At 44.2% G+C, this 24,433-nt stretch overlaps 1 protein-coding gene across 3 annotated transcripts in view; it reads right to left on the bottom strand.

Moving 5' to 3' along the window:
• ARHGAP32 (Rho GTPase activating protein 32) overlaps positions 1 to 24,433 on the bottom strand; it is a 261,791-nt gene that overhangs the window by 180,660 nt on the left and 56,698 nt on the right. For 2 of the 3 annotated variants that reach the window (XM_064470920.1, XM_064470919.1), the window contains exon 1: positions 12,209 to 12,329. The exons of the other annotated variant lie outside the window; for it this stretch is intronic. In XM_064470920.1, coding sequence (XP_064326990.1) covers positions 12,209 to 12,315 — 107 coding nt within the window. In that variant the 5' untranslated portion in view covers positions 12,316 to 12,329. Of the gene's footprint in view, positions 1 to 12,208; positions 12,330 to 24,433 lie in introns of those variants that run through there. 3 annotated transcript variants of the gene reach the window in all.

Consider the following 24,433-nt stretch of genomic DNA (forward strand, 5'->3'; position numbering starts at 1 on the left):
TGTTTGGGCCAGGGTTGGGAAAGGGTGTCAGAGACAAAGCACGACACCAGTAGGCATGTGAATAACATATTCATGGAATCAGCAAAAGCACGTATCTTTCGCCTAGTCGGAGGTCACAACTGTGTGTATTCTAATGTGCTATATATTGAACTCATTGGCTATTGGCTTCGAGTTCCTAATAAACACTCTTCCAAGGATAATTTTATCCCAATTTTTATGAAATACACATGCAAAGATAATGAATTTATCAAGAGCAGGCACGTAACAAGTAATAAGAAGTACCTGTAGCTTCTGTTTCAATCTTTGCCCACTTTAAACAGCACTAAAGATGATGAAAGTTACTTCCAAAACCAGTCTGTCTTGTTCGCTACCTGCGCAGCACACGTGACCGTACTCCCCACTGATCAGCATTTCCATAACCCGACAAGCGATGCCAAAACACCCTTAAACCCCCAGAGGCAGAGCACTGCCCCGCCAGGAATCTCAGCTCCCCGGCTGGAGCTCCCCACGCGTGACTCGGTAGCCAAAGGGACGGGGACATCTCTGCGGAGGATAGCAACGCTGGCCGGCGGCTCTGCGCTCACCCTCGCCCGCTACCCACGAGTTTTCGGCGTGGCGACCCTGCCGGTACCTTCTTCCCCTCCTACGCATGGCGCTCTCGTCCCCCTGTGCAGCGAGCCATGTGAGAGGCACGGGGTTACTGCAACCTCTCGCCTTTCGTTAACGTGACAGGGTCTAAATAAATCTATTCTCCAGGAAGCCACATCTGGTGCATTAACCTGGGGCCCCCTGACTACACTGCAGCTCCGAGTCAGTATTATTTAGTAACCAGCCTGTTTTCTTCGAATTTTAGACTCATTTTAGAAAAATGTGTACTGGAACACCATGTATCCTGCAGTTTCACTGCATGCTGTTGTCTCATACAGGTCCCCGTGGTTCTAAATGGGCAGGCCCAGACAACAGCATCTGTGAGTCTGAAATGTTTGTTGTCTCTTAGGCCAAACAACCACCGGGTTTTTTCTAGCAGGTAACACTAGGGTATGTTGCCAGAGACGTACTGTCCTCAAAACCTCCTGCAATGCCACACCACACATTTTATCTATAATTGCCCAAGTCCTTTTTTTCCAGTAAGTAGCAATCTGAAGTTCTTTTCAATTTCTGTGCATCCGGACTCCCTGGTAATACTTTTTCCTTAGTAGGCACCAAGAAAACTTTGTGTATGCGCAAGAGAGAATAACCCAAAAAAGCTGCCTTCTGTTCTTTTATGGGGATTTGTCAAAAATTTTCCCTATACAGAGGCACATCTTGATTTAAAAAGAGGCCAGGTACTAATTAAAAAGCCTGCGTGGGCATCAGCTAGTGTTCAACAACATTTTTAGCTCTCAATGGGTGTTTGTTACCTGTGCCATATCCTATGTCGATACCTTGATAGCTGTAATCAGACACGAAATCTCATTTGCAAAGTCTGCTGCACCAAGTGAGGTCAACGCCTTGTCGTCCCCTTGCTGCCGTGGAGCTGGGGTTCATGAAATGCATCACATACTCGGAAGTCAAAGCGATATTTCACAGTACTTCAACATGATATACAAAAATAATTTTAAAATATCTATGCATGTTGCTGTTATTTCCCTGTAGGAGACACAGAACAACTCCACAAGGCAGAGAGCATTACCCAAGTGCCTCTTCCAGTCCCTGAAAGTCCACCTTTTCCCGGCAATAAGAGAAGACGGAGTTAGCCCCTTACCTCTGCGCGTATTTCGGCAGCCCCACACAGAGCAGGAGGTGCTGCTACAGTACAACACAATTCTAGGTGAAGCTGCACTTAAGATCCCCTTCAGAGGGAACAAAAAGCGTGAGCATATTTATGCACTCACATGCATTAAAAAAAACCCCTTTCCCTCTGTTTTCCAAGGAGCTGAGGAGAAATGGGGAAATATTTTTGCTGCCAGACCAACAGCTAGGACTTACATGACCTGCATAAAAGTTGTTAGGACTGGCCGTGACCTTGAATTATAAGCACATCAAAATACAATGTGCAAGACTCAATGTTAGAATTCCTTGTCATTTGGCTGCAAGTCTCCCAGCATTTTGTATTTGAAAAGCTCCAGTCCCGGAGTCAAACAGTGAAGAAATATTCTCAGCTTTCATTAAAATTATTAAATCATCTTGCAGAGGACAGACGAACAATATAACCCATCTTGCATTTGAAAACTCAAACTGGAGGACAAATGAACAAAACTAATAGTCAAAGCCCACCCTAGTTTTTAAAGTCAATCTTGGGATTGTTCAGAAACTTGACTGCTGGTTTATAAATGCTTGAGGAGTCGGTCATGCTATAGATGAAAAGATTCTTTAGTAGATTGGCATTTCTTTAAAACAAGTCTTTCAGTCTCCGGTGTGACTGCATATACCTGCTTATACCTCATATATGCACATACCTGCATATCCCTGCTTTAGGTTGGGATTCCCGTAAGAAAACACAGAATGGCAAAACCCACCATCTTTGGTATGAAACAGCCTGTGCCAGCACTAGGAAAAGGTATTATCGCATAATGGGAGAGATGGATGCCTGGGAGAAGCTCTAAGAGTCTAGAATTAAAAAGACTGAGAAATCCTTTTGGGAGCCCCGGTAATTTTATTCCACTCTCTCTAAATTAAGTGTTATACTCACTCTGTTCAGGCACAGGGCTGTGAGTCAGCACTGGACCATACATCACTCTTCACTTCTCTCACTCATGAAAGGGAAGCGTGTCACGTATGAGATCGCCATGTGTCCTGGCCAGCCTCAAGCACACGCAGAAGAAAATATAACATCAACAGGCAGAGAAAAAATGGGAACCCCCTACACGTGACAACAGAGATGATGCAACCAAATTTCAAATTCAATTTCAAAGTTAGAAAACGTCAGCCTACCGCATTAGGACACCAAAGAACGCAACAAACAAAGATATTCATACTGTTTCCACTAATGAGCTTATTTTCCATTCTCTTGAGAGAGAGAACACAAAAGAGAAGGTATAACGTACGCAAGTGCGTTACTGTTGCGTGCACACGACTACTAGCGTTAGTATCTCCCAAAGGCGGACACGTGCTCCTAACACGGCTGCGTGACAGTTTTAAGACAGGCCTTTTCTTTCACACAACTTGGATCTCATTCCTTGATACTACATTGGCTGATAAAAAGTGAGTCAGATTTGCCAGTAAAGCATTGTGAAAGAAGAAAAATAAAAATATCTGTAATTATTTACCCCCTGATATTACAGATACCTGTCCCCTTCTCATTTAATCTGTGATGGATGCCTGCTTGTGCTGTTTGCCAGTAGAATAAATGCATTAACCCCACTGTACACAGCTCCAAGGACCAAACACAAAAGGAAACACATAGCTGAAAATAAACTGAACATTTTTGTTGTTAACTTCTGCCACGATAACTTACAAGGTATGAAAAGAGTCAAATAAACCCCAGAAAAAGCTTACCAGATGAGCTTTAACTTTTTTTCCTTTTAGTTAAGTGTTCCAGAAATGTAACGTCGCAGCTACGTTGTGTCAGCACCCAAACACAGCGGGTATTTTTAACATCTTTACTACTGCTCAAAGGGGCAGAAAGTAATGAAAAGGCCTAGGAAGAGGCTTCTGCCCCATGAACTAGCAGCACGTGCTTACGCTCTTGTTCTCCATGACACCGACATCTGCATTTACGTAGCACATTTCAGCCACATCATGTGTGTCACTAAAGCCATCTCCTCAGAACGCAGAGAAAAAGCGCAGAGCTAAATCACCAAGTGGTATCAAATTCTCTTAAGGGCTCTACTCCTGACAGCATGAGTCATTTTGGAGAGCGGCGGATTGCTGATGGAGCACAGGCTTGAACGGGAGTAGAGCCACCGATAATCTGTGGAAACACTAGATGTCTACATGAATACTTTCCCTTTATTTTTTTTTTATTTTTTTTTTGGCCCTGGATTAACCCATCATGGCTTTTTGAACCCACACAAATTCCATCTTCAAAGTAGCAAGTCTGAAAGACTTGCACACAGAGACATAACAACGCTCCCCTCCACCCTTCCAAGTCAAGTCTTCACCGATACCTTTCTGTCTGCAAACAAACTCATCGGCACTCTTCACCGTCATGTACTTTGACAGGACTCAACATTAGGTGCCAGACTTAAGGAGCAGCTGCATTCCAGCTGGCACTGCTACACACGCTCCTCCTCGTACAGTGAGCAGCCAGGAAGGTTCATGCAATTCCAGCAATCCAGAGAAAGAGTAGTCTTTCTGGTGGCTTTCTTGGCTGTTTTATGTGTAAATGCGGTCAAGTATACATTCCATTGTTCAACTCACTGCACGTTGAGTCATCTGAAAATAATTTAGAGGATTTGTAATTATCTTTGCTCTGACATTTCCTCACCAAAAAGAAAAAGAAATGAGAAATAAGGAGAAATCATAATTAAGAAACTGAATTCAATATTCCTTGAAGGGAAATCTTTATGTTTGCAAAATCTCATGGCCAAGAAGTTCAGATTTTCCCTTATCATATCATGATAGCATTTCTCACCTCAGCGGGTAACCAAATAACTAGTTCTTGGTGGGGGACTAAGGTTGTCTCCTGAAGTTTATAAGCAGCACAGCGAAGACCAGCGCAGGCTCTGCAGACCCTGCAAATCCTACCGCTCCGTTAGAGGACAGTTCCAACAGCAGCAAAGCACCTTCAATTTGCCAACCCCAAATGGAGAAAAGAATAGAGCAATGAACAAAAGTAGCTTCAGCTTTTGTGCATGAATTTTGAGATTTAAAAGTATCTAGAATTGTATTTTGAATGAGTAAAGAGGTAATCCTAGGCTTAAAAAGCAATAAAAGGGATTGGAAAAGGTCAGCATAAGCAGGCCCAATACAGACCTTAACATTGTATTCACTGTCTGTCCGCATCTGGAATTATTTTGAGCAGCTGTTCCTGAGAAGTTCCATGTGCGGTCAAGCCCTTGAAAGGGAGAACGTATTCAAAACCAGAGACAGTTGCTGGAGAAAAGGGTTTTGTGCAATCCGGGTGTCTGCAATGTTTGTTAACATACACTGAAGCGTGGAGAAAAGAGGTATTATTCCTACAAGTAATCGGTCCTACAGACAAGCCAAAAAGCAACATCTCCACCAAGCTAACGACTGCTCAAGAGCTGGAGAGGAGCCATTTCTGTCAACACCACTAGGAAACTCGGGGGAAACTAATTAAAAATCAGACATGCACCTTAAAGAGAAGGGGCTATGAGCTACGGAAGCGCACAGAGGGATCTAACATGGACACTGGTGAAGATTTCCACAAAATGTGTGTTGCAACTGTTAACATCTCAACAATCCTAAAGGCGCTGGTGAAGAAAGCACAGGAACACAACACTGCTTCGAAATTAATAGAGTAGCGGGTTCGGGTTTTGGTTTTTTAAAAATAAATCCAAGCACAACTGTCCCTCATTTTAGTTTTGTTTTAAGAAAAAACTTCTAATTTGGGGCTCATAATCAATCAATCATGGATGTTTAATTTATAAACAGGGGAGAATATAATTCAGGGGTCAATCTGTATTCCCAAGTCAGCCTGCGGGCTGTGGCACCTGAAGACAACACGCTTCCTGCCTGTTGGCCTGAAGCAGGCGAAGAAAGCAGAGGTAAGTACCAGGCAAGTACCAACCGCTTCAGGACAACGCTATACATGTACACCCCGCCTAACTGGGACAGAAAGGGAAGAAAGTGGTATGTCTAACATGGCTTTTTCCCCCACAAGAACTCCCCTGGTGGTGCTGGGAGCTGTCACAGCAGTTTTCCAGTAGCATAATTGTCTCCCTATGGAACTTGCTTCCCTCTTCAGAGTCACAGGGGGAAGGAGGAGGGTGTTTGTCTTTTCTTTCCAATAATGAAACCCCTGGCTGGCAGCCTCAGCAGCCTTTCTGTTTCTTAAAAATCACACTGGCTCCACGGCTACAGACCGAAGCTTAGCTACTCCATCATCCCAGCAACTTCTTACATACCAAACAACTCTCAGCTTTGCCAGCGCAGCCCCTGTACAAGAGCAACAGAGCTCTGACACTTTCACAGCTTCCCATGGGGATTTACGTATCAGATATGGAAGCGATCAGAGGCTCATTAATCTCATTATAGTGCTCCTGCAAAAAGCTAGGAGCAACCGCGGCAGCATTAAACAAAATTGTTTGTAGACAAAAAAAAGTCAACACAGCTTTGATTAACCTTCTGGACACAAATTTAATGGCTCTCTGCAACCACAAAGAGTAGGATTTAAGAACAACCGTCTTCTGAAATTGATATCTTACGTTGGCCTTGTTTCCCCTCAATCATAAATAGGGAACGGAGATTTTCAGTCTATGAAAATTAAGTATTTTCATGTGTGCCCATAAGCAGCTCCCTCGGTAGCGTAAGCAGCTGGGGAAGTCCCCTTTCGAAGGGAAGCTGTCAACACCGTGCATCAGATGAAACTGTGCAAAATAAAGACGTCACTGTAGCTTCCTCCTCTTATTTTTCGCAACTCATGGCCTGTTCCTGGCTAGGAAAGTACTCCATCTAGTCTGCCCCTCTTTCGGTGTCCCATGTGAGATCAATCTAACTTCAGAAAGTTCTTCAAATCTGCTCCTACCCTTTGCATGTTCCCCTAGACTAACCCTACCAAGCGTTGGTTTGGAAGTAGGTTTTGCTTATGTGAAAGCATGTTCAAGGTAGTCCTCAAGAGCTGGGATAGCTTACCAGCATTATTTTCAAAGGAGAATGTCTAAGTTCCAAACACATGAACTAACGTGTTAGGCCACATACTCGAGGTCAAAACTTGCTTTTGAAATAAGAGTAGGAAGGGCTCTGCTGTGTGGTTGGTTCCACATGCAAAGTTCTAGCCTTACTGTGACATCACTAATGGAAAACTTGAAAAATATTATGTCAAGCCCCTCTTTCCATCGCTTCGAACTACGAGATTTGCTCAGAAACCAGAGAAAAGAAATGTAGTAGTAGTTTAGCACTCTTTATTTACCTCTGACTCTTGATTTCATGGTATATATCGATATGGTTCTCACAATTTTTCTCCCGGCACATCTTTATTTAAAAAAACCCAAACAAATAGATTTTCACATGGTCACTGTAGGCGCATGCACTTAAAATAGGTGGATATTTTATAAAAATAATTTTTAAAAGAGCATAACATGCATTGGTCCCATACTCTTACACTCCTAAAACAGAATTCAGCACAGTGACATGGAACAAGCTGCAGAGAGATACAATGAATGTTTACAAATTACATTTCCCTAATACAGTAAGCAAAGCTATTCCACCAAGGTATGAGTCAAAAAAAATGTACAGAGGACAGACCGAAAAGGCTTGCAAATTTCGTATTTACGTTTCAGAAAAGTTTGCGTAATACCTTGTAACATTTCACTTTCTCAAAGGACAAAACCTTCTGAAATACACAAATGAAGAAATGTGGCCAGAAATCAAAGCATGTTTGCACGGTTAACACACTCCTTAAGGGCTGAAATCTCATCTGCTACATTCCAATCCTGAACAAGGTTTGGAGCACTAATTTCTAAACCCTGGGGGAAAACGTTGAGAAATCCTTGACTATTGAATGGTGCTGCGAATAGGAAAATTGCTGTATAATACATAATGAAAAGACGACGACATGCTAATGAACTCCAGCAACGTGTGTTACACTTGGTTTAAAACAGCGAGCTGCACCCAGAGACTCGGATCAAGTGGAGAGTCAGAACAACACAACTGCCCCCTCCACGAGTGGTTAAGTCCCACCAGGACTGCACACTGCATGGAATTCATTTGCCAAGAGAAAGCAAACCATTACCACCGCCTATGTATCAGCCCCATGTCCAACAAAGCCATCATCTTATTTCAGCAAAAGCAATAGGGTGCTTGTGATCACCCAGCTAAGATTGCCCCCAGCTTGAACTGTCTGAATTAAAAAACAAAGAGCTGTGTTAAACCCTTGGCGCACTAACGTAGCAAGGGCTTTCTAGCCTCTAACATTATGAGAAGTGTCAGGTTAAGAATCCTTCGCCAAGTTTGATTAACCAGAGACTTCAGACCTCCGAGGAGCTTCAAAATGAACTTAGAGTAATTGTAGATATGTAACCCAACAGCAGTAACGCGCTGTCATCTTCTGGGCACTTCAGAAGTTTATTCAGCCATGGGACTTACTGAAAGGCAATGCAAGGCCAGGCCACCCTTTATAAATTAAAGCGGAGCCATGACGATAATCTAACACAGATGACCCAACACATACACACCACACCGTTCCTGGCCCAGGAAGCTGAACGGAGGTCACTCTTGGCTCTGCCGAACGTCGCGCTGCCGATTGCGACCACCACCTCTTGTAATCGAGGGTGGTCCTTGCCACCAAAATCCTCTTGGCCCAGACACCGGCTGCTATCAGCTTTGAAAGAAAACTGTAACAGAGCTTTTAGCAAGTATTGCGCTTTTACGGCGGTCCTACGCAAAGGAGGACGAAAACCAGATTAGATTACAGGTTGCGTAACAAGAGGCAGCTGACAGAAAAACAGGTATTACGTCACCTCCAAAGCATCTCCAGAGGTGCTGGGGTAACAAATTTCACGTTCACAGTTTCAGAAGGAACGAACACAGGGCATAAGCAAAGCTAGACTACTGTTGTGCTTTAGCCCCATACTAGCTACTATGAAGAGAATTAACTCTATCCCAGCCACAACCAGGACAAGTATAAACGGTCCTTCAAAGCAAAGGCACCGAGTTCACATTCCTCCTCCTTTTCCTCCCATCATCCCCACTCCAAACCATGCCCCGGTCCCTACCACGAGGCCAGAACAAAGCAGCAGGCATGACCGTGAAACGCACATACGTGTTGAGGTTTACGTTTTTATTTTGCTTTCTGAATATACGCTTCAAACGTATTTGCAAAGCTCTTGTCCAGAACCAGCACAAAGCAAGCTCCTTCAACGAACAAATAAGAACAACAAATAGTGAGGCAATACCAGTATGCTGAGATGCTCAGAAGCTGAAGGAAACCGAGGAGATGCCTACTCCAGTTCTCAGCCCTTGCCACGGCGCCCTGTCACTATTTCCAACATACACTAAATTCAAAGGAATACACAAAAGGTGTGCATCTGCCTTTTTTCTCTTTCTACGTGAATAGTCATTGAAATCTACCCTGCTCTGACTCAGCAGCCAGAGAACCGCCTGCCTTGGTCGTTGTGATTGGGAAGCTCCGATCCCATCCCAGTTCTGCCTTCTGTCCATCACACCCACCACTTACAAGTCACCTTAATTTCTCCCTTCCACCAGCTATTCTGCGGGGTTTGGGGTGGGGTTCTTTTTTCCCCCTTTTCTCCAGGCTGATGTCTGAATGAAAGCTGGGAAAAACACTCCTTTTTATGCCATAGGACCACTGATAAAAAATAGGGGATTTATATTTATTTTCCTTTATCGACCACTGTCGGGAGCGGAATATGGAAACATTACATTCTGGTCCCTGATACCAGGGCCTGAAGTTTTCAGAAAGTATCAAACAAGAAGAAACATGGTTCAAAGAAATATTAAACCAAAAAGCTTGGTAAAGGGGGATTAAACTATTTTTTTGTATTCTCAATATAAACAGTGAAGTTGTGTCACACAGGATATCCGATATGCCGGTTGTTGCACAAAGAACGGGGGTTGCAAAGGTCTTGCTCACTAATGCTCTGATAAAATTGCTCCCCTGCTTCTGTTACGACAAAACGCAGGGATTTCTTCCCCAGAAAGCATCCGGGGGGCCGGGGAGAGCGGGCTGCTCGCCGCCGGAGCCTGGGAAAGCTGGGTCCGGGGAGCTAGAGGGCGCGCAGAGGTCAGGGCTGAGCCAGCCCAGAGCCCGGCAGCCCCGGGCAGCTCGCACAGAGGTAACCTCACGGCAGCCAGCTCGCCCACGAGGGGTTACGCACCACACAAGCCACCACAGACTGGCCTAGAAGATGATGTGACATCCAACGCCGCATACGCCGCTCTGCTGTTTGTGCCGTGGTCCGGCTGTCCCTTGGAATGGACATTCCAGCCCAGTGGAGTTTCCCAAGCTCCGAGAGCTGCTGTTTTCTGCCCCTCTTCCCCTCCAGCCAAAAAGCCACTGCTACAGGTAGGGCAAGGATTCTGCAACCCTCAGATGTCCTAGATGACCCCTGAGGTCCCTTCCAACCTGGGATTCTGGGAATTCTGTACCACTCAGAAAATTCCACACCCCCCCAAGAAAATATGCACCAGTGGAGTTCATTCTGTCTAGATTTACTTTTACATCAATCATCACAAAACTCCCCACACTCCCAAGTATCGGTCAGGAGCACCAGAATGAGAGTGTAAAGTTAAAAATACTTCCATAATCCTATTAAATTCAAGTCTTGCTTGTAGGACACACAAGTTTTTATCACTACACTGAAAAGCAAAGCACTGAGGGAACACGAGTAAGAAGGTCTCCCCTTCGCGGAAACAAAATAATAAGGTAATATGAAGGTAGTAATAAGGTAATATGCTCCGGACTATCTGCACCAGCAGTGAAAAAAAGGGGGACTGTCACTGCCAGAACTAAAACATATTTAATCTGCAGAATTCCCTGAACTACAAGGCCCATTTGGAAGAAAACTGCATAGGTCGTATCAAGACATTGCTAAACTTTGCCTCTCGTTAGCCACAGACCAGGTACTGCACACACTGCCATTGCCAGCTGCTCCCAAATGTCACTTCAGTTCTCCTTTGGAGCGAGCTCCACACATTCCCAAGGGAACTCACACCAAACAAAAGTCCTGTGGTGCTCGTGTATCCTCTCCCGCATCCGTGCATCTGCATACACGGATGCTAATATATCACATATTCTACTTTTTCTGTCACAAAGGACGTTGGGGAGCGCAAGGGGTCCAGCATTAGTACGCTACACATTTAGTTTTTAAATACAGTTTTGCCTGTAAATAAGGGGAACTAAAATTACCTGACCAGCTTTCTCACGGTACCCAGGTCACTGGGTAGCACAAACAACGAGAAGATATTCAGCAGCAGCTTTCCTAAGGCAAAATACTTCAAGAAAGAAAGAACACGCAGGCAATTTCAGAGGAATTTTGCAGTGCTAGTAAGAGCTACTCTCCTTCAGCTTCTGGCAGTGTAAGCAGAAGTGGGTGGAGTCAGCATAAATTATCAGTACTTTGTTGATAAGGTATGGTACAGTGAAATAAGAACGCGTGGTCTTCAGCTTCCAGCAGCTATGTTTGTAAATAACTTCTAGTTTGGTAGAAACAGCCTTGATCTGTAAACCAGGTAGGTGGTAACAGCATGTTGAGACCACAAGTTTTCAATTATACCGGTTCCCCAAGTCCCTCTTTTTCCACCGGTAAATATTTATGCACTCTCAGCCCTGAAGTAGAAAATCCCAATTGAACTGCAACAGCTATAGGCTTAGTTCCTATCAGCCACAGTATAAATCCAAGCCTAGCATGAGGGAGACGATTTGCCGTGAAGATAACCAGCACTGTCTCATTCCGCAAGAATTTTAACTGCAGGATAACCTGCCCCTCCAGAGCTATTGCTCCTAAACCCACACCGTATCAACAGCACTTAGTTATCCATTAGAAAGGGGAAAAAATACGCTCAGCACAGACCCCTTGTGACTACTGCTCTTTTCACACAGCCAAAGTACAGAGTATGTGCTCTGCTACGGACAGGAGACATCACATTTCTGATTTAAAAAAAAAAAAGCAAGTTTCCGTCATGCTAATAACCACATTCCACACATTTCCCCCAAAAATGCCTCAAGGACCACTGTCACATGAGGAACGGGATGCAAAATTATACTTTGTCTGCTTTCTGCATGCTCGTGTAACCTACATAGTGTAATCTGACTGAAGGAGGTAATTAACCTTTCTCCATTCAAATACTCAACCACTTAAAAGACACACAGTCATATACATATGCTTAAAAATACGCTAAAAATGAAAACGAAGTTGCATTTACTAAGTGACAATGACACGCTCGCCTTCTTAAAAATCATGCTCTTACATTTTTATTAGGCATTGCTGGCTATGGCCAACTGTGAAACAATTGCATTCCTCGGAGATACGGTATCGTTTTAATACTCCGTTTATGAGGAAGCAGGGTTAAAAAAAAAAAAAAAAGAGGCAGAAAGCCTCTCGGAGGAGCATTTATCTGCGCGTGATTTATTGATAGTACTGACCTTTCGGATTCATCAAGATTGCTTCCAGTTCCTCCCGCTCCCGCAGTGAAAGCTGCCGTATAGATGTTGGTAAAGGCAGGAGCAGCAGCTCCGGTCCCTCCCTCCATGCTGCGCGCACACGCACACTCACACTCACACGCGCACTCACACTCACACTCAGCTCTGCAGGAGCAGCTGGCTGGAGGCTGCTGGAGGGGAGCGAGGGAGGAGGCAAGGAGAAAGGGCTGAGGGTGTTCCCGTTCCCCCCCAAGTCCCCCCCAGCCCACGACCAGGCACCCAGCCGCTTGTTTAATGACACGACCTGCGTCGAGATGGTCTGAAACACTGCACTGAGCCCCCCGAAAAAGGCATCTATAAGTGAAAAGCACAAAACAGCTTGCAATTCTGGGTTCCCATGCCGCCTGCCCTCACTAGCACTGATTCATGTTTTCCTGAGGCTGTTAGAGGCATTTCAGCTGTAACCCTTTCCGAGCTGGAGGAGGCGGAGGGAGGAAAAGGAATTTCTTTGTCCTGTGCACCTCCTACCCCGTCCCTCGGATCCACGCAGGGATGTTCTTACCTGCTCTGGATGGTTTTACCCCCAAATAAAACTTCAGCAACTCTGATGCGAGTGACCAGTGAGAGTCATAAGAGCAGGAGTCTATTCCCAGTTCTGCCAACTGCATAACCTTGGATATATCACATGAATGCATTTGCTGTTCTGCTTCCTCCTTTTTGAAAGCAGGGAAATATTTACTGCGTTCCCAGAGGAGACTTGTAAGGCTTAAATTTATTTCTGTGTTTATGCAGCCTGTTTTAAAAGGAGCTGTGTAAAATCTGGTATTACATTTTCTAGTTTATTCACTAAACCGTAAATAGGAAATAAGTATTATTGCCCAACTTTCAAATCCCATTAGAAGACTGAAATCTTTCATCAGACCACCACTGCAGCAGTCGAGGTGATTAGATATCCCTAAGAGGCAGGGAGGTCTAGCAAATAAAGAGGAAGTCTTGGATGATGGATGACTGGTTGTCAGTCCTGGCTTTGCCGTTAGCTCGCTGCGTGACCTTGATCAAGTCGTTTTAATCTTTCGGTATCGGTACAAAATGCGGAGCTACTCTCACTTCTGTAAAACAGCCCGAGTTTGTCTGTATTATGAGAACTGCTACCATTTGCTGAAGCTCTAGCTCAAACGCGGGAGCTGTAATTTGTAACTAATGATATTAGATACTGTCCGGACACAGCCCATGGAAACTCAACATTGGACCTAAAAGGTACCTGATTTTGCACATAGTTCCTTTCAACTCGGTGGGCTTGCCGAGCGTGTTCTTGGTTATCGGCTGGAAGTGAAGCTTTCAGGTGTGTAAAATACTGTACGCTCTTTGCACTCAGTGAGATACCAAGTTTTGAAAGATAAAAGATTTGCTGAAGAAAAACACCTTTTCTTGTTTGGAATTCAACAGAAGAAGCTACACAATCCCAAATTATGCAAAACAGGCGTACAACACTTTTTTTGTTTAGTTTTAAAGGGTTGGCTAAGCGTTGTTTGCTAAATGCCACATGACTGACTGACAATAACCTGTTAATGAGACCTAATGTGTAAGGCCACAGCCATGCTAAACATCAGTTCAGCAGCTGCAGGAGAAGGGGAGGATGCAAGCTTGGCAAAGGGGGAGCAGTGTCAAACAGGTTATACCCGTTCTGTGCCTAGAAAGCCTAATGACTATTTCTAAATCCCTTTCTCCCAATGCTAATTTTCCTTTGTTTCACCAAAACAGACGCGCACACATGGGACAAGCCTAAGATAGAAGAACTGAATAGGAAACAACCTGCCCGTTTAGGAAAAACACACCTATTCTGACTTTGCAGCAGTAGCTGCTGGGCTTCAGGAACTAGCGCAACCGACCAGCCCCACGCGGCCCCCTGGGGCAGAGACCCAGGTACGGTGCCGAGTGCCAAAGACAGGTACCGAAGCACCAAATCCTGGATGGATTCATCTCAGGGACTGCATCCCTCAGCTTGTCGCTTTGACCTCTCTGACCTGAGCGGGTAAGTTAACTCAACTAGAGTCAAACTTCTCAACAGGAGAAAGCAGAAGCGAAGGTGGGCGAAGGAGTTTGCACCAGGTGACGGGGACAGAGCCAGGCACAGAACTCCGCGGTGGCCCAGGACCCCAAAGCACTGACATGAGTGAGAACACAAGGTGAGGAAACCTGTGGAAATTCACCACCCAGCTGCGCTGCAGTAAGATACTCTGCTCCACCTCAGGTAACCACAGGTCGACGATAACCCACTGTTTACAAGGGTGAAGCTCAAACCCACCTCCATAGCTGCTAGTCCACGCAATCGGTGCTCAATCCAAGCTGAACGAGACAGTAACAAACATAAGCAAAAACAAAGCTGTCATTTTATGGAGTGATAAAGCATAGAAACTCAACAGATACTGTCCACGCTGCATCTGTTATAGCTTAAGGTCTATGATTGTGCTTAATAGCAGAGTAGAAGTAGCTGTGGGGAGAAATTTAAGCAAACATATTTACTGTACAGCTCCAAAAGAGACTCTTGCCAACTAACTGGAACCAATTACACTTACAGAAGACACAGTTACTAGTGCACAGTAGTTCAGCATATCCACTACCAACAGCATCCAGGTGTCCGGGGCACAGCAGCAGATCATGCTCTGCTCTTGCTTTTCATGCTTCTAGGACATTATGGCTGCCAGCCGTGCTAAGAGATACCATCTCCAGCTCCTCCTCTCAGCTCGTTTGCCTTCATCCCATATTACCGCTTGTCTTGCGCTTGGAGGGCAAATTCACCATGGCTAAAGACTCTCCCGTGCTTTTTATTTGTACATTTTCAGTACAGTGCAGCTTTTATTCAAGACCAGGGCTCTGCATTCTATAGTTAAACAATAATAAGTGTTTTGTTTCACAGCTAACACGAACTCACTAGTTATTAAGAAACACTGCTGTGCACACGTACATGTCACGTTTTAAAAGGGTCTTTAACACATCTCTTAGAAGACCAGGCTCAAAACTGCTACGGTTTGATGTAAACTAACACAGCTTTACTGTACATAAGCTTGATTATTTCTGCTGGAGACAAGTTTTGACAGGAATGGATCATTTTTCTATCAGAGACAAGATCCGATCTCCAGCCAGCTATATTTTATCCTTATTTAGGGCTTAAATTATCATAATAATAGCAAAACAAAATTAAAATTTTGACCCAAATTGTAGCGTGGGTTTGTATTTTTTTTTTTTTAATTAAGAGAACAGAGCAGAATGATATCACTAACTGCAAGCTCCAATTTGCTGTTAAATTAGCAATGGGCTTGGAAACATTTTATCTCTTAATCCTTGGGGTAACAGAGGGTAGCGCAGAATCAAATTTAAGCACAAGTCTCCAATCCAGAAAGCTTCTTCATGACACAGTTGCACTCATGGCCAGCTGACTACCTTCCAGGTTGATATAGCTCACAAGAATGATAATTAGATTTACGTACTGATTCAGCTTTCTACTACCTCAACAAACTTTGGGGAACTGCAACAGGAACTTGTCTTGCAGGCAATCCTCTCCTAACAGAAACTTCTGTCAACCACTTAAAGACTAGGATTAACCAGCTTGAATGCCGCTTGTCACCTCTGCCAGTACGTTCTTCCTTTGATAGTTTCCCTGAGTTTAAACACCGTTCCATTCAAAAATATAAAAATGCCGAGCAAGAGTGGATTTTAAATTTAACCTCTTTGATTGCTTGATGTTGTCTAGGCAAAGAGTGAGGATGCTGCAAGACAGCTTCCTCCCTTGCTCCTTGCATAATTTTTCATTAAATTAAAAATGGATTGCAATTAATAATGTATGCATGACAAGATAATGTAGGACTGCTTTTGATTCCAAAAGCAAATGAATTTAATGGGAAAATATTTCAATGTTGAGGCATTTTATTTTTTTTTTAACAAACGACTTGAAGCAACACCATTCTCATAATGCATATTACAACCAGAATTTTAGCTAAGGCATTGCTTGATACGCACTGAAGCGAGTTCAGGAAACATGAAGGCCAAAAGGACAGCTGGAGCCAAGAAACTAAAATATTTAAAAGAAAATCTTGCTGCCAGCCCAAGATGAGAAGTATTTCATTGCTAATTGATGTCATAGGTCACAAACCGCTCTCTGCTGAAGCGCATGACAGGACATTTGCCTGCTCTGAGCCACAGAGCACAGTCATTCATAGCGTGTTCAATCCCGTGTTATATGAAAAATGGGGTTTTTTTTACACCGGAAAGACTCGGTGAATCACAATACAAGAAAGAGAAAACCAGACTGCAATTTCTGACTGAGAACACACATGTAAAAGCCTTTCAACCCCTCACCACATCAGACACTCCTTTTGTATGGTTAAAGTTAAATGAATTTCTGACGGGCGGGTTTAAGCCATGCCTTCCCCATGAAGACAACATGACTGCTGAGCAGGCTGCAGCAGACACCTTCCAACCCCCGTCTGAAAGGGAGTTCTGCATTCCTGGGTGTTCTCCCGTGCAAGACCTACGCTCAAAGCTCCATTTAAAATACAAGGCTATTGCCACTAGGGCACACCTCCACAATTAATGGTCTTCAAAGGCCGTTTGTACAGCTATGTATTATTACACCTCCACGACAGTTATTGCTGTGCCGAATCCCTCGGTACAGACCTCGTTCTTCGGATGACCAACTGATCTACTGCCGAAATATTACTGATTTCTCTATAAATAAGCTGCAGAGTATACATGGACGTGATATCAGGGGAAGGAGAAGAGGAGAAACAATTCAGGATTTCAATAAACCCCAGCCCTGCAAATCCCTCGGATCAGGACCGTAAGAGGGTGACTGAGATCTAGAGGAAATTCTCCTCTTACACCGGGTATGTAACACGGAACCATCCCCAACTCCCAGCTAAGCCTGTTTTTTTAAAAAGGTGTCAAATACAGTTTTTCTTACCACACAGGCTATTACAGGAACATTCAACTGCACAGCCATTGCTAGAGATGCCATGGAATGGATGGTGTCCCACCACCTCCCCGTCCTGAGCCTGAGCCCAGGTTGAGCTTTACGGTTTATCAGCCACAGCTACCCGTGCAAAGACCAGTAGCACCTGCACAGCGCGACGTGTTTTACAACACCTCTGCGCAATGCCGATGCAGTAAAGACTTTGACACACACTGAAAATTTAAATCCTTTCTTACCTGAGTTTTGTGCTATAGAAAGTACAAGTGCAAAACTACAAGCGGGTGCTTACTCTTCAGAAACACCATGTGAAGAGGAAGCTAAGGAGCAGCTACCTAGCTCTAAATCCTGTGTGGGACACGTGGCACGTGTTTAAGTCATCAACCATAATCTTCGAATCCCTGCCAGGAGTAGAATAGGCACTCCCCACGAATTATTAGTGAAACCTTATTCCAAAACAAAGAGGAACCAGCCTCATGAAGCAGACGCTAAGCTAATGACTAATGTCAGTATTCCCACACTGCTTTTCTTTCTCTGTCAAATAGTCTGCGCAAGCTGCCACTCCATACAAGTTTATGCTTGTATAGATGCTTTGCAAAGCCGTGTCCAAGGTGTGTCCATGCAATCCACCTGCTCGTATTCAGCAGCGTCAATACCTCAGCCACCTGCCCTCTAGGGAACGAGGAATGTGGCAGGGGAGGGAGCATGTCCTCGAAACGTATTCCCCTCAAATGTGTCTGGGACATGGAAACAGAAAACTCCGTATTACAAAAGAAATGGCAAGCTTTGTTAAATATTTACATCTTCAGAAGTGAGCTATGTAGAAATAGATCATCAGCCTCACAGCCGCTCAGGAGTAGTTCATGCCTTAGACTTGTTCCCATTTTGGTTTTGGATCAGGACTTGAAAATGTGTTTCTCCTGAGCCTAAAGAAAATGCAAAATAAGGTACTAGGACAAGAAAAAGACCCAAGGGATGGTGAATAGAGACGAGAGAGAGGAAAGCAAGCACAGTAGCTACCACAAGTTTTTGGTTTCTCCAGACTTGGAGAAAAGAACAGAAGCAGGTTCCGTGGCAGAGAGAAGCAGAGGCAGGCTGAGGGATGAGAGAAGGTGGTCAGGCACCTGACGCTACAGTAAAGGACTTCGCCACCCTTAAAACTCGTGGGGAAGACATCAACGCTGTCTTTTCATTACGTTTGACGACGCAACCAGCCTGCCTTGCCTGTGAAGGAGAGCTGCAGTTTGAGACGGTCAGTGGTGGAAGGTGGCCAAGTCTGGAAACAAAGGGTCTGAGTAAAAGGGGAACAGATCAATCGGCACAGGCACATTTCACTGTAGCCAGGTCAAACTCCTCAAAGACGACAGCTTCTTGGCCCCCAAAGGACAGCACCTAAGGGAGCAACTTCTCCAGTGCAAGAGGTTAGCAGTAACAAGGGAACAGAAGGGACATCCTGAAAGTGATTTGAGCATCCATGTATCAATAACCAGAAGAGACTGCACAGCAGTTGAAAAATTGCACACACTTCCCCCATCTGTCCATCCCTCTCATTTCTGAGCATCATTCCACATTTCCTCAAGTCCCTTTTTCAACCAGCTGCTCTTCACCTACAAGTTGATGGTCTCTTTTGTCATATGAGCCAAAATACGCGTATCAATTGTTTGCACAGTGGGTAGTCCAGGCCATCAGACCAGTTCACCCAGAGGCTGCATAAAGATCTCTAACGGGCTCACACAGTCTGTCCTCTGCAGCAGGAGTGACTTAACTCCAGGCTTGCATACCAGCAAGCTTCTCACCTCGGAGAGGTGGGAATTCCATTAAGCACCTATCATGTAGCTGTCACGCACCCAGTATCTAAATACACAATCATAACAAAGGACTCCAGTTTTCTTTCCCCCCCCCAGGCATAAAGCTAGCAATATGCTGCTCTGTTTCTTATATTAGCCAACCATGATTTGACTCACAGGAACACACTGTAATAATTCTGGTAATAATTTTGCCTCTATCTCACCTCAGTACTCTCTTGGATGAAAGCTTTCAATTAAAACATGCCCCAAGACAGTTGCAAGGAAAGAGAGGAGAAATTTTGTCTTCTCTATCACCACCTGTTCTTATCTAAGTCATAATTCTCCGTTCGTTCTGACTAACCCTCTCTGAAACCAGCCTATAGCTCTGCCCGTTCAGACATTAAGGTTTGCAAATGCTGTGGTTTAGGCATCTCCATCTGTATGTTCTCTCAGTTCTACTCTAACTAATCGTGTGAAGGCAGTTACACCTTGGTTTTCCACACTCAACATTCAAGTACTTCATCCAGGCACCTCGCTAGTGAAGGATATTGCTGGTGTCCTCGTTGTGAAAAGCAGGGAGCTGGAAAAGGCAGAAGGGGAGCGATTACTCAAAACGTACCAGAGATGCCTGTGTTATCTCTCAGAGCTTGGATTAAGCATCACGCCATGTTCTTCACATCTACCCAGAAAACAATGTGTACTACTTCCTTAGCGATTGGCAACTGAGGCCTGATAACGAAGTCAGGCCACCACATCTCAGCCAGTGAGGCCCTCAGCGAAGCCCGCATAAAGCTTCAACTGACTGAAGCTGGTTCCACATGGGCACTATTGCAGCATGAAGGTATCTTTAAATGACTCTTCGTGACCTCTCCGTCGCCCTCATACTGTAAAAAGACATTTTCAGAATTGTTCCTCTTCCACTGGAGTTAAAAGTCTGTCTTAAGCCACATCAAACGAGCCAAACCATGAAGCTCACCTAACTTTCACTTTACCCTGCTATTCACATCTCTCTTCATTGCTTTACTTTATCAGGTTCTTACTCAACTGCAATCCCTTTTTCAAGTTCACATCCTTTCATATTCCCTGCTCTCTCCCTTATTACCCTCTGCTTTCCCACTCGCATCTTTCACTGTCCTGCTGTTATTTCAGTCCTTCCACAACCCTTATCCATAGTCTTCTTTCCATTCTTTCATACCTTCATTATCATAAAACGTCCTGTTTCTCCTTTCCCAAATGTTGCTTTGTAAGAAACTTCTTTACCCTGATACTTTTTTTTTTATATATAAATCAGTCTCTTTTCAAGTGAGTCTTGCAATTGTTAAACTTACAGAGAGAAGTTGGAAAAAGTTGAGGAGTGCTTTTTGGTTTTAGCTTTCAGCAACATCCTTCTGCTGTCCCTAAATCAACATTTTATGCCAATAGCTTTTCCAGACAAATGAAATGCTAACAAAACCCAGCCAAAGTTAAATCAGGTATCCACTGTCTTAACACAAGCCTTTCTTCCCTGATACCAGAACCTCCCCAGGAATGTTTGAAAAAAAAAAAATGCAGGACTTGATCTCCTACCAGACTTGCTGCTTACAAGGAACCCAATCCACCACCGCCAACAGTAAGCATTTATCACAGAGTCCTGCAAACTCATTTTTGCACCTGTGCAACAGCTAATGTTAACAAGACGCAGCAAATATCATGTGTCAGATCACATAATAGGGGAGGAGTTTAGTCAGGTAATTTATCCAGACCTAGGAGACATTATTATGCTGTAGAGATTTTTGTTTTCCTTTGAAAAGATGGCTATGCTAAGCATTCCTTCTCCAGCTACAACACAAGCTACAGTCTCTCCCCTGCTCTGCAGCAACTTTGGAAGCTTAAGAGGTGAAAACAGATGCAGTTACATCAACTGGGAGTGCTGAAGGGCAGACAAAGCATGGTGCTGCCACAGTGTGAGAAAGAAGCCTGGCTGCAGGAGGCACCGGAGGAAGGAGTCGGCTGGAAGTCTCACCCAAGCGCCAGACAGCTCTGCACCACAGGGCAGGTGTGGGGACTGGCAGAGGAAACGCTTCGGTATTGCTGGTATTAAACCTGTATTTAAAGCTCGTGGGTTAACCAGCATCAAGCAGGTCATCTCAGATTGGGCACCCAGCTTTATACAGGCTTCTTCTAACTGCTAATAGGGCTAATAGGGCTTTTGGCAGGTAAAAAAAACATGAAAGCAATGAAGGAGCTATGCTAGAAGCTCCAGAATGACTTGAAACAGCAGGGGGGCCCTGCTGGTGTCTAGGATGGCACTATCATGGCCTTGTAAAGGGCTGGAGTGCAAAGAAAAGTTAAGCAGCTAAAGAAAAGTGGTGGGAAATCACAGCAGGACAGAGAGGAGTGTTCACAACCTTCTGGAAGAGGCTGTGCTCTGCTCCCAGCGCTGGCAGGACTCGGTCACTTGCAAATGTACCTCGCTGGAACACTCCACATAAATTAGGTGTGGTACCAGCTGTGATAGCAGGGGCTGGATAAACAAGGGCTGAGGCCACACTTGAGCCTGCGCTTGGCAGAAGGTGCCTGCTCCACAGAAAGGGCACAAACAACCAACATGAAAGAAACAGAATATGCATAATCTTTCAAAATAAGGCTGAAACTTCTCCTTGCATGGGGACCGCGTCTTGTCTTTGCCTGCAGGGAGATTATTTGATCAGTCCCAGTTCTATATCTGCAACTTCTCCTACATTCCCACATTATAAACACATGAATATTCCAATTCGTGCGGCTTGAAGTAATACTCGTGGCAACTGTCATTCAGTGTCTTTCAGTAACTGCATTGATTGTAGATCTAGAAAGACGTCACTGAGATCCCAGTGACAGAGAAACTTTTTGCTGTTGCTGGGGTTCATTTGGGTTTTGTTTGTTTTTAAAGGCTGCATGTTATTTTAAGCATAATACATGGAAATGTATCTTACACACATTGCATAATACTAATGTTGCAAAGCAAGAAATGCTGCTCCTGCTCCCGCCGCCAGGGAAGCTGCTGTAGCTCTAAGTTTTAGCCACTCTTCTGATGTTCGAAGGGACAAATTAATTCTGGCTACCGTTGATAGAAGAATAGAGAACACAACACAGTATGCGTTGTTATGATAATCTTTTCATCAAAAGAAATCACTGATTTGGTTAAAAACTGGCCATAAATGTGTTCTGTTTCAAAATACATTCTGTATTTTCTCAAAGTATGGCTTCTGGGATTTATTTATTTATTTTTAAACACCGCTGAAAGCTTTTTAACATAGAACACAGTTAAATGAGAATAAAATAGCTGTTTTGAATATGAAGAAGAGATAATACTTTTTTCTTTTTCTCAAGCAGAAATAAAAGAAGATGAAAGACAAATCTAGTTTTCCCTCATTACGATCCATTGATGCACAGATTTTTCTTAATGGCCTTCCTTATGGGTATAATCTAAACGTTTAAAACTATAATAAACCTATGAAGCACCACAAGAAAAGATTGAGAAAGAGCTCGGGGAGTCTTTCAGCAAATTTTTTCATTAGTTTTGCATGGAGAACAACATCCAAGGAGCTTGGGTGCGTGTTACAGCAAAATAACATAAAAGCGCTCCGGCTGGGGGAAGAGGACACACAGAAAAGGACATCACCACCTTGCTTTCCAGGCGCAACCTCCAGAACACCTAATGCACCGGGGTACTGGTTTGGTGGGAAAGGGAACACGAGAAGTTGTTAAACACATGTGCTAGAAAAATGAGCTGCAAGATGTACCGAATGCTTCCCTGGAAAGAAAAAACCACCAAGCGCATCTTGGAAGTAGTTCAGCGGTAATTTATCCCAGAGAGTTCCGAGAGCGCAGCCATGGAGGTTTTGCACTTGAAGACTTCAACACCCCTGGCCACCGGGCCTCTGAGCCACCCTCGCTGAACACACAATGGTAAAGATTTAAGCAGGCAAACTGGAAATTGCCCCCACTAGGCTGAAAAGTTGCTTCCTCATTTCAAGTTTCAAGAATTTAATGAGAGCATGAGGTGTAAAAACCAGCAGTTAAAAAGCAAACAGACCCAGTCTGTCCCATGTCCACAAGGTACCATTTAAAAAACATCCACAAACCCACAGGTAGCTAAAATTCAACACAACCTGGAAAATAGATTTAGAGCATTTTCTCAGTAATTGGAACAAAATGAGGATTTCATGTGCTTTTGGTCTTCACGGTCAAAACTGCTGCAGCAGGACTGGTTTTTTACTTTCAGGAGACCCTTTTGTAGTAAATACTCACACAATGTCATAGCTGATTACATCGTTATGGGTAAAACCAGTGTTTTAAGTATATTAAGCAATGCTTAATACTCTTTAACATACACTGGACTTCACTCAGCAAAAAGGTGGTTTGTTTACAATTATTATCACTCCTTTCCCCCAGATGTTCGTTATCGCAGATTTAATGCTTAAACCGCTAGAGCTGGGTTCAACAACCTCAAGTTCACAAGTGATTTTTCAAGACAAGACCCTCGTACAGTTATGAGATGAAGAACGCATAAGGATGCCTCACTGTTGCCCACTATCCTGTTGCCTGCCTTGCTCCAGCTTAAGAGAAAAGTGGTCTTGCAGAGCTTTATAAAACCCGTCTCATTCACTGTTTGAATTCACAGGCTTATGGACAGAGCTTGAAAGGATGCCACTGTTTCGGGGGAAGTGTCAGGCTTCAGACAAATTCAGCCAGAAGAGCGAAAGAGGACAGCACTGTTGTTTATATCCTTTGTAACATCCTACATATGGGAGAGCAGCATTCTCCCCTTAAGCCAACTCGCTGGCTCAGCTGACCTCTCTTCCAGTTCACAAACTTGCTTTCGTTACTTTGGAGAGAACTGCTATTGGCGGAAATAAAATTTTTCACAAATTAAAGAGAAGGAACCCAGCATAACCTGCTAAACACAGCAGTATCCTGAGAAGCACCCTACCTGTGCAAACTTGGCTGAAGGCTCACATCCTGGTCTTTGGAGTGACAGGGGTGGGACTACTTAGACACTCGCTGCAAGTTGTTTAAACAGACCTCTGGTCTTCCAGCATCTGTTCCCCGGACACGTGTGCTCCATAGCTACAAAACTTCGGTGTACTGCAACTGTCACATGATGTGTTAGTAAATCAGAAATAAATACAGGAGAAGGTTCTAGTGCTTGAGCTCTGTCATTAAAGGCCTTTTAAAAAGAAAAACAAATAAACGCGCTATTTTTCAGTCAGCGATAGTTCCAGCAGTGTGCAGGAGACCCGCCATAGAACAAACTCCACAGTGCCAGCAGAAACATTCACAAAACACAAGAGTACGCACAGAAAAGCCGGAGGACAAACAAAGGGATGGGGCATTAAATGACTTGTCTGAGCACACGCAATGAATTACGGTGGGGTTACCGTCCAGACCTCCTAAGTCCCAGTTCTGTGTCCCCATCTCTCATCTCTCACAGTCCATGCTGGTTCACCAGCAGAT

Source organism: Phalacrocorax carbo, chromosome 21 (genome assembly GCF_963921805.1).
Source record: "Phalacrocorax carbo chromosome 21, bPhaCar2.1, whole genome shotgun sequence".
In the NCBI taxonomy this organism is placed as follows: Eukaryota; Metazoa; Chordata; class Aves; order Suliformes; family Phalacrocoracidae; genus Phalacrocorax; species Phalacrocorax carbo.